Consider the following 11,455-nt stretch of genomic DNA (forward strand, 5'->3'; position numbering starts at 1 on the left):
ATAACACTCTTACTGTGATTCTTTTTCCACAGAAATGACCCCAAAACTCTTAAGTTCTGTATCAGAGCTCTTGGATACTCGTTTGTAAGTCTTACCTGCTTCCTATGACGCTTTTATCTTCAGGAAACCGGGACTCCGGCAGCTTTGTGTTCTTCCGTCGTATCGTGAGGTCAGAGGTGATGCCATTAAGGTCAAAGGTACATTGTCCATCCTGATTACCCAGATAATATATTTTATGTTTGGCTACACGTTAGTAGGTTTGTCCATGTTTCTTACAGAAAAAATGGAATAAACTCACTAACAGACGTGATTATTGGTAATTGCTTGGACATACAATTAAAATCAAATATATTCATCATATTCTATCCGTGAATAGTTTCATCAGGTTGGTACGTCACTGAATAAAGAGACTCTTTTTACACAACCAATGCTTTATTCTCACCGACGCGTCAACTTTCGGTGACCGACTGTCACCTTCTTCAGGGCAATTCTGACTGGTTCACATTGTACTGCAGGATAGATGTCGCTGCTCACAGTTCAGATGCGGTCACAAAACGAAAAGTATTTACATATGTACAGACAGCTTTATGCACATATTTACAATGCGGTCCCATCATATTATTCATCATATTCTAGTACCTACCAATGTAAACACACCGCCGTTTTTCTCCAACTGTGTACCTACCAATGTAAACCAGCAGGGCTGCGGTGTAGTCTCCTACAGGTTTCTCTCGTCAGACTATCAGAATCAGGTGAAACATTTATTTTTTTAGTATTCGTCAATCTTGAATGTGTATGATGACTATGTATGTATATGTTGATGTGTGGGTCACAACGCAAGTAATCGCTGCCTGTTTTTTCATTTTTTTTCATTGATCTTTAGGGTAGTCCCTTCAGTTAACGTAGTAACTGATTTCCAAGGGAGCCCTAAAACATACGTTTATTATATTGTCTACGATCTAAATAAAGTCAAAGTCTAATTTCAATCTTTTTGAATCTAATTCTACATCTACATGGGGGTACCCCCAAATGACCCCGCATGGGGCATCGTAGGGGGGGGTGGAGTTGAGGTCCCGGGTTAGGGCGAGCAGGCCGCCTGCCTGGCACAAAAGCACTCAACGTTGGGAGCACTTACAACCGTGCCAGGCAGGGCGTTCCACTCAGGTAATCTAATTAATATATCATTGATAGTTAATTGATAACATCATGCTTAATCAATAACATCATTTGTATTTAAAAAAGACTCTGCTATAAAAATGCTGGACAGCTATGAAAACTTCCTGAATAAATCAAAACAAATAAAAAACTTTCTGGTGCAACACTTCGCACTGCAGCTAGGTGTCGCTGCTGCAGTACTCCACATAGCCGCTAGGTGTCGCTGCTGCAGTTTGGAGTACTGCAGCTAGGCGTCGCTGCTGCAGTGTGGAGAATGTTCTCCCAAATGTAAATGATAAGGGTTGAAAACTTTGACACGTTAAGGGCCACACTCTTCTATTCATAAACACTCGGCTGCGTACAAAGGACTTAACTAGGTGTCTACTACCATTTTTTGTATATCAATCCCTCCCAATATCCAACATTGATCTAGACTGTAAAGTTTAAAACATCAACATAAATGGTCACAAACTGTATCTTATTAGTTGCAATTGACACTAGTTTTATTTGGATACATCTTGGGCAGAGCTAAAATACCTCACATTAAACCATTACCAGCATCAGTGTGGTTGTCAACACTTAAATATATGTATCTTCAAGATAGAGTACATGCACCTATACATTGTATCTGCTGTTACAAAAACATTAAAAAGAATAGTGCATTCCAAATATTAAAACCTGGTAGTATCTGACAAAGTATGCATATCATTTCAATACATTTTGTGTTGCAGAATAGTCCTACTGTTTACTCTTGGCTTTGTTAATATTTATATTTCTTCCACATAGACATACATGTACCAATATCTTGGATGTTATATGACAACATGAACAGAAGGCTTCCAAAGATTCAAATAATTTGACAAGGCATGCTTATCATTGTTTATGATTTCAGTACATGCTGTGATGCAAAATAGTCCTACAGATACTACTGGAACATCAAAATGTAATCTCCAACTTGGAGTCCAAGCAGATCCTACGGTAGCATAAGATAGTATCAAAAGCTGGCAGAGGAGTGAAGCCGACCTAGGAGTGTGTTTCGCTACAAGGCAAATGGACAACTTTTGGTTGACAACACTCCTTGGCCAGTCTGGTACTATCTTATGCAATTGTAGGATCTGCTTGGAGTTTATCAAAATGTGCAGTCTAACTAGGACAGAGCCACATGGAAGCGTGGTGTGACGTCTAGCCGGCTACTGCCTACCCGTGTAAGTCATTCCATGGAGTAGCCGTATAATCAAATACTGAACACTGCTACAATCCTACCATATTACTCCATCTACTATACTTCCATCTGTATGGGCTCCCCTAGTCTTAATTCAGTTTTATACTCCTATGGCCTTTTTTGGTCAATATTGACCATGGTAAAAATCCTAATTGATACAAGCCTTAGTGCCCTATAACTTTGGCTATGGCTAACACAGTCGTGAGTCCTATATGAGAATGACAGTCTCTGCCACATAGGGCACATCTGTGAGCTGACTCAGTTTTATATTAATCTCCTCCTTACATCACCGAACTCAAACATTACAGAAAAGGTGGAATCCTTCGTCTTCCACTGTCTTAGAAAAAGAAGTTAAAGAGTATGCGCTAGCTTTTAGACTAAACACATGCTATATTGTTCTACACAATTTTTACACCCCTATTTCATTTTACCTGTAATTTACACTCGGGCAAAAACCTGCAATACACTAGTTATCATTTCAGTGTTTCAGTTCTGAATTCACACTACTGTGTGTGTGTCTTCTCATATGCTTATCCAAATTGGTTTTCTGTGTTGCAGAATAGTCACACTGGCCACACTTGTAGGGTTTTTCTCCTGTGTGGGTTCTCAGATGTTGGAGTAAAGTACCGCTTTGCGTTGCCTTGTATCCACACTCCGGGCAAACATAGGGTTTCTCACCGCTGTGTGTCGCTAGATGTTTGTCCAAAGTGAATTTCAGTGCTGCGGAATAGTCACACTGGTCACATTTGTAGGGTTTCTCTCCTGTGTGGGTCTTGATGTGTCGGGCTAAGGCAGACTTGTGAGCTGTCCTGTACTCGCACTGCTCGCAACCATAGGGTTTCTCACCTGTGTGTGTCGCCATGTGTCGGTCTAGATTAGATTTCAGTAATACGTCACACAGGTCACACTTGTAGGGTTTCTCTCCTGTGTGGACTCTCATGTGTCGGGATAAGTCGGAGCTCTTAGCCGTTTGGTACCCGCACTTCCCACACATGTAGGGTTTCTCACCGGTGTGCTTTCTTTGATGTCTGTCCAAACTGGATTTATGTGTAGCAGAATAGTCACACAGGTCACACTTGTAGGGTTTCTCACCGGTGTGAGTTCTCATATGAAGGGATAAGGTAGACTTCCAAGCTGCCTTGAAACCACACTCCCCACACATGTAGGGTTTCTCATCAGTGTGTTTTCTTTCCTGTATCGTAGAATCGTCACACTGGCCACATTTACAAGATTTGTCTACTGCATGGACTTTCATGTGTCGGGTTAAGACAGCCTTTCGAACCGTCCTGTACCCACACTCCCCGCACATGTAGAGCTTCTCACAGCTGTTGTTTGCTATATGTTTGTTCAAGGAAGATTTCTGTGCAGCAGAATAGTCACACTGGTCACACTTGTAGGGCTTTTGCCCTGTGTGTATTCTCATGTGTTGTGATAGGTGAGACTTTTGAGTTGTCCTGTACCCACACTCCCCACACATGTGGGGTTTCTCACCAGAGTGCTTTCTTACATGGTTGTCAAGAAAATATTTCCGTGATGCAGAATAGTCGCACTGGTCACACTTGTAGGGTTTTTCTCCTGTATGGATTTTCATATGTCGGGATAAGTGAGACTTCTGATTCGCCCTGTACCCACACTCCCCACACATGTAGGGCTTCTCACCCGCGTGTTTTGCCAGATGAATGTCCAGATCAGTCTTGTTTGCAACAGAATAGCCACACTGGTCGCATCTGTAGGGTTTTGCATGTGTCTCCATGTGCTGGGAAAGGCCAGACTTGTCGTCCGTTCTGAACCCACATTGCCAACACATGTAGTGCAGACTCTCGCTGGCATGTTTCTCACTGACATGTTTATCCATGTTATCCTTGTGTGCATCTCTGTAGCCGCACTTCCAACAGATGTAGGTAGGCTTTGCCGCATTGCTTCCCCCCTGGACTGCATGGCTCTGCACAGCTGAATATGGCAAGTCTTCCTCATCTGACCCAGCACACTTTGCAACAATAATTCCATCATTTGGGATGCCATTTTCCTCGTTCTGCTGTCCCATGTTTGATGTCGAATCCAAACTGTTGTAAGTCTCGTTCCAAGCTTGTCCGGTCGGTAGGCTCGAGCCAAAGTAGTCGTAGCTTTCCTGATCCTCACTGTGTGTTTCCTGGCACAGCACGTTCTCCTGTCCATCCTGTTGCCATCCAGTGTCTCCTGTCTCCTCCTCTTCTATGTGCGTCTCGTTCGCAGTTTGCCCCGCATGAAGCTCTTTAACTTGAGGCTCACATTTGAACTCTGCCATCTCTGAAATAATGGTAGGAAGGCGTTGGTTAGAGTAAGTAAGACCAATTTCCCATTTCCCTTTTAAGTTTTTGAAAATATAAAATGACACAGATTGAACAGGAGGCAGATACATGAACCCTGCCATTTCTAAAATGGTAGTGACAAAATATTTGTCAAAGGATGCTCAATTCATTTATTTCTTTAAGAAGTGCAAAATGCTGATGTCTCTTCCTATTTAATGTGTGTCCCACTTGCAGTTTGTTCAGCATGAAGCTCTTTAACGGGAGGCACACATTTGAACTCTGCCATCTCTGAAATGATGGTAAGAAAGTATTGGAAAGAGAAAGATCAATGCATTTACTTCTTTAAAGACAATGGAAAGGGTGACTAAAATCTAGCCTGGTATCCAGTCGTACTATAGCTCCCGAGTCTCTTCTCTCCTCTCTGATTTGTAGAGAGGATAGAAGATACTAGGAAGCTATTATACCTTTATACCACACCTTCACTCTTCACGTACTTTCGGCACTCCTAGTGTTTGTGTAACCTTGCCTTAAACTGATTAACACTATCAGCTGTGACAACTGTACAGTTAGATACAACTCTGATACTGAAGAGTGAAGGCGTGAGTTCTCACTCTAGTCTTAGCCAAGGGGACTTGCAGCTTAAAGCTATGTCCTCTGCTAACTGACTGTTCTACCAGGGAAAAGAATACGGCTGGACACCAGGCTAACTAAAATCGCACTCCTAGCGGCTGGCCTTACAGTTGCCACCACCTAGGAGAAGGGGTCAGCTTAGCATTGTGCGGTCGACAGCACCTTGCAGACCCTTAGCCTGGATATTACTTTTATATTTTGGATCATTTTTTTCCTAGGCAAATATTGATCATAAAGCTATATAGTTTTCTGCTTGAGGGGACTGAAGCATGTGTATAAAATCTGGCATAAAATTGTGACCGTTGGCTTGCTTTGACCTGTAGTTGACCTCCATATTTCTTCCTTCCGTTTTTGAGGCTACCAACTTCAATTTGCTGAAGACTTTTGTAGCCTATATAGGAAAGTCATGTAAAGTGCCTTTCCCAAGGGCACTATCGGTGACACGGCGGGGTTTGAACTCAGGACCTTCTGGACCTGAGTCAAACGTGCTGACGATTGCGCCACGCGGTCCCATTTCAGCTGACAGCTGCACTGGTCCATTAGGACAGGGGGTGAAATACTGGTATCAAGACAATCTTCTGGCTGTAGCTCTTTAAAATGCCAGAGTTGAACTCGAGTTTTTTTTAAACCATAACAAACCTGACAAATCCAGCTTCGCAGTTGGTGTAAAGTTTTGAGGTTTGAAATGTAGGTACTATGTATGTGAGTGATGTTTTACATGGCTTAACAATGTACTGCTGCATAAGAAATTCTTACAGCTCCCACCCCTACGTATACATCTCGACCACAGCTGTTAGTGTTACATAATTTACACGTATCCACTGCCCCCCTCCCCCATTTATCAAAATACCTGCCACAGACACGCCTCTAATTCTAACTTACCGCTTAACAAGCACCAACCACGAAACAAGAACGACAACCAAAGGTCTTACCTGTAGGCCTATGGTGCTTAGCGGTCTCCACGACTTCTGGAATTCCGTAAAAGTAACGTAAATTTGGAGGAGAGTCGACGACGCAAAACAAAATGGCGGATGTTAGATAATTGTTGGACGCCCGTTTGAGGCACTTGACATGGTCGCGTAAAAAAAAGATTAAAAAATCGCGGTGGCCCAAATCAGGCTATCAAAGGTGTCCTCGTAATCCCCACGAGTTGTTCTATCGCCTACAGTACTCGTGTTGATTCAAATATTATTTCGGGATGAGATTTGAAGAGTCAAAGTTAGCCTTCAAACTGGCTCTTTATGCCTGTTTTTGGCCTCGATTTCGCACTGCATGGGGTTTTCCGTGCAACCGATTACGATCATATACTTCCGGGTCGTACGAGTGAGGTCATTGAACGCGGGTCACCAGGTATCTTGACGGTCTCAGTCTGCGCTAGGTTCGGTAGAGGAGGATTCAAGTCAGGCTTATGCATATTGTTAAATTAGGTTTGTTAAGGGACGCTTGGCGAAAGTATGTTTGAACTTGCAGAACGTTTTTTAAGTTTGTGTTTGTTCGTATCGTCTCGGCCCACGTTGCGAATCTGCAACGGTTGTTAGATCCCTTCCGAACGAACTAACTGGCATTCTCGTAGACATCAGGAGACAAACTGTGTTAATTTGAATAACACATTTATAGAACAGTGCTGTAAGAAGTGTATACAGGGAACTAATAGCGGAAAACGTGTTCGGGAGACCTCCTTGGGGAGACAAACTGTGTCAATTTGAATGACACACTTACATAATAGCGCCGTAAGAACTGTACATGTATGTAGCTTAAACTAATAGCGATAAACGTGTTTAGGAGACAAACTATGTCAATTTGAATGGCGCACTTACATAATAGCGCCGTAAGAACTGTATGTAGCTAACAAATAGCGAGAAACGTGTTCAGGAGACAAAATGTGTCACTTTGAATGACACATTTATAGAACAGCGATGTTAGACCTGTATATAGCTATTAAGTAATCGCGTATTCAGGTGTCAAACTGTGCCAATTTAAATGACACACTTATAGAACAAAGCTAAAAGAACTGTATATAGCTAACTAATAGCGGAAAACGTGTTCAGGAGTCAAACTGTGTCAATTTGAATGACACACTTACATGATAGTGCCGTAAGAACTGTATATAGCTAACTAGGAGCGAAAAACATGTTCAGGAGACAAACTGTGCCAATTTGAATGACACAATGCATTATAGAATAGCGCTGTAAGAACTGTATATAGTTAAATTGAAGCGGAATGCGTGTTCAAATGTCAATCTATGTCAATTTGAATGACACACTTGTAGACAGCGCCCAAAGAACTGTATATAGCAAACTAATAGCGAAAACGTATTCAGGAGACAAACTGTGTCCATTTGAATGACACACTTATAGAACAAAGCTGAATGAACTGTATACAGCTAACTAATAGCGAAAAACGTGTTCAGGAGACACACTGTGTCAATTTGAATGATGCATTCATAGGACAGCGCTGTAAAAAAAACTGTATATAGGTAACTTAAAGTGCAATGCATATGCGTGTTCAGGAGTCCAACTGTGTCACTTTGAATGACACACTTATAGAACAAAGCTGAAAGAAATGTATATAGCTAACTAATAGCGAAAAACGTGTTCAGGAGTCCAACTGTGTCAATTTGAATGACACACTTACATAATGGTGCCGTAAGGATTGTATATAGCTAACTAATAGCGAAAAACGTGTTCAGGAGACAAACTGTGTCAATTTGAATGACACAATGCATTATAGAATAGCGCTGTAAGAACTGTATATAGTTAACTTGAAGCGGAATGCGTGTTCAAATGTCAATCTGTGTCAATTTGAATGACACACTTGTAGACAGCGCCCAAAGAACTGTATATAGCAAACTAATAGCGAAAACGTATTCAGGAGACAAACTGTGACAATTTGAATGACACACTTATAGAACAAAGCTGAATGAAATGTATACAGCTAACTAATAGCGAAAAACGTGTTCAGGAGACAAACTGTGTCAATTTGAATGATGCATTCATAGAACAGCGCTGTAAAAAAAACTGTATAGGTAACTTAAAGTGCAATGCGTGTTCAGGAGTCCAACTGTGTCACTTTGAATGACACACTTATAGAACAAAGCTGAAAGAAATGTATATAGCTAACTAATAGCGAAAAACGTGTTCAGGAGTCCAACTGTGTCAATTTGAATGACACACTTACATAATGGTGCCGTAATGATTGTATATAGCTAACTAATAGCGAAAAACGTGTTCAGGAGACAAACTGTGTCAATTTGAATGACACAATGCATTGTAGAGTAGCGCTGTAAGAACTGTATATAGGTAACTTAAAGCGGAATGCGTGTTCAAATGTCAATCTATGTCAATTTGAATGACACACTTGTAGACAGCGCCCAAATAACATAATAATATAGAACAAAGCTGAATGAACTGTATATAGCTAACTAATAGCGAAAAACGTGTTCAGGAGACAAATTAATTGTGTCAATTTGAATGATGCATTCATAGAACAGCGCTGTAAGAACTGTATATAGCTAACTTAAAGCGCAATGCGTGTTCAAATGTCAAACTGTGTCAATTTGAATGACACACTTATAGAACAAAGCTAAAAGAACTGTATATAGCTAACTAATAGCGTAAACGTGTTCAGGAGACAAACTATGTCAATTTGAATGACACACTGACATAATAGCGCCGTAAGAACTGTGTATAGCTCACTAATAGCGAGAAACGTGTTCAGGAGACAAAATGTGTCACTTTGAATGACACATTTATAGAACAGCAATGTAAGACCTGTATATAGCTAAGAAATCGCGGAAAACGTATTCAGGTGTCAAACAATGCCAATTTGAATGACACACTTGCAGAACAAAGCTGAATGAACTGTATATAGCTAACTAATAGCGAAAAACGTGTTCAGGAGACAAATTAATTGTGTCAATTTGAATGATGCATTCATAGAACAGCGCTGTAAGAACTGTATATAGCTAACTTAAAGCGCAATGCGTGTTCAAATGTCAAACTGTGTCAATTTGAATGACACACTTATAGAATAAAGCTAAAAGAACTGTATATAACTAACTAATAGCGGAAAACGTGTTCAGGAGTCAAACTGTGTCAATTTGAATGACACACTTACATAATAGTGCCGTAAGAACTGTATATAGCTAACTAATAGCGAAAAACGTGTTCAGGATTCAAACTGTGTCAATTTGAATGACACACTTACATGATAGTGCCGTAAGAACTGTATAGAGCTAACTAGGAGCGAAAAACATGTTCAGGAGACAAACTGTGTCAATTTGAATGACACAATGCATTATAGAATAGCGCTGTAAGAACTGTATATAGTTAACTTAAAGCGGAATGCGTGTTCAAATGTCAAACTGTGTCAATTTGAATGACACACTTGTAGACAGCGCCCAAATAACTGTATATAACAAACTAATACCGAAAACGTATTCAGGAGACAAACTGTGTCAATTTGAATGACACACTTACATAATAGCGCCGTAAGAACTGTATATAGCTAACTAATAGCAAAATACGTGTTCAGGAGACAAACTGTGTCAATTTGAATGACACACTTATATAATGGCGCCGTAAGAACTGTATATAGCTAACTTAAAGCGGAATATTAATGCGTGTTCAGAAGTCAAACTGTGTCAATATGAATGACACACTTACAGAATAGCGCGGTTCAGGCAGCGCTTTTCTGCAAGTGTGTCAGACAAGTTCTAAGGTCCCTTCTTACGAACTAAATGGCGTTCCTTCGTATATATATGACTTTAGGTGCGGTTATTTCATATCAATTAACAACTGATTACTGGAGTTTGGACCATGGTAGGGTTTAAAGTAACTGAAATACTAACTTGTTCAAGTAAACTGTCAAATCTAGTAACTGCGCTGTCTGAGCTGAAAACTGTGTCAATCATATGACACACTTTTGAAACGCATATAATAACTATCTTATGACGGAAAACTCGCTCTGCCGAAAACTTTTTCAATCGAATGATTATACGATTTAGGCATATCTATTCAGTTTGCTAGTTTGTCACATTAATTGACACAATAGTTTATAACAGAAAACTTTGTCAGGAGGACGGCTTTGCAATTAATAACCGAGTGTTAAACAGTATAAAACTGCCTCATGACGGAAACTTTGGTGGACAACTGTCACTGATAGTATGGCACACTAGTGCGATGATTAAACAGTATTTAACTGATGGAAGACTTGGTCGGGACGACAACTGTGTCAATTAACAAGTTTTTTTGAAACTTATTAAAATTTCACAAAACGGAAAACCCTCACGGTCAGGACGACAACTGTATCAAATGACAGAAAACCTTGTCAGGAGGACAACTGTTATTTCATATGACACACTATGAAACACGATGTGAAATCAGTGTAAAATTGTCTTGATGGCGGACGACTTTTTCAGGAGGGAAATTGTGTGAATTTGTCTGACACCTTTGTAAGCGGTGTTTGAACCGTGTCTTAAAAATGGAAAACGTTTTTCCGGGGGACAACTGTGTCAATCTATATCACCCACAATTAGAAAAGCGCTGTTTAACGTGTGCAAAATTGATCACGGAAAAAGTTGGACAGTAAAGAATTTGTGTCAATTTATATGACACACTGGTAAAAAGTGTACTTTTGGCTGTACCTAACAACTTTATTGCTGAAAACGTAGTCAAAAGCACAGCTGTGTCGATTTGTTTCGACACATTTGTAGAATAGCGCCGAACGGTATAGTATACAAATGTATGACTAAATCTTAACGGCTAATGTGTTCAGGACACAAAACTGTGTCACTATATATACAGTTCTTACAGCTTTGTTCTATAATGTGTGCATATAACCATTTTACAACAGAAAACTTCGTTAGGAGGGCAACTGTGTCAATTCATATGACAAACAAGTAAAGTAAAGCGATAATCAAATAGTATGATCATCCGATTGAAAAAGTTTTTGTTAGAGCAAGCTTTCGTCAAAATAAATTTACCTCGCTGTTCTATGAATGTGTCATTCACATAGACACATTTTGTATCCTAAACACGTTTTTTTTAATTGGATAGCTATGTACTGTTTTTACGGCGCTATAATGTGAGTATGTCATGCAAATTGACACAGTTTGTCCCCTGAACACGTTATCCGCTATATACAGTTCTTACAGCACTTT

The 11,455-nt window shown here is 40.2% G+C and overlaps 4 protein-coding genes across 4 annotated transcripts in view; 1 reads left to right on the plus strand and 3 right to left on the minus strand.

Moving 5' to 3' along the window:
* The window catches only part of LOC118407716 (zinc finger protein 525-like), a 6,785-nt gene extending 5,737 nt beyond the window's left edge, over positions 1–1,048 (minus strand). The window contains exon 1 of the mRNA XM_035808234.1: positions 1,024–1,048. Within this exon, the coding sequence (XP_035664127.1) occupies positions 1,024–1,048 (25 nt within the window). The remainder of the gene's footprint in view (positions 1–1,023) is intronic.
* The window catches only part of LOC118407668 (tropomyosin-1-like), a 1,169,601-nt gene that overhangs the window by 1,129,593 nt on the left and 28,553 nt on the right, over positions 1–11,455 (plus strand). The window lies entirely within an intron of this gene.
* LOC118407709 (zinc finger protein 501-like) overlaps positions 1–11,455 on the minus strand; it is a 482,642-nt gene that overhangs the window by 123,872 nt on the left and 347,315 nt on the right. The gene's annotated exons all lie outside the window — the stretch shown is intronic.
* LOC118407717 (zinc finger protein 260-like) lies at positions 2,612–4,661 on the minus strand. Its single transcript, XM_035808235.1, has one exon. It carries the CDS (start codon positions 4,659–4,661, stop codon positions 2,856–2,858), a length of 1,806 nt encoding a protein of 601 aa, XP_035664128.1. The 3' UTR covers positions 2,612–2,855.

Source organism: Branchiostoma floridae, unplaced genomic scaffold, assembly GCF_000003815.2.
Source record: "Branchiostoma floridae strain S238N-H82 unplaced genomic scaffold, Bfl_VNyyK Sc7u5tJ_1439, whole genome shotgun sequence".
NCBI lineage: Eukaryota > Metazoa > Chordata > Leptocardii > Amphioxiformes > Branchiostomatidae > Branchiostoma > Branchiostoma floridae.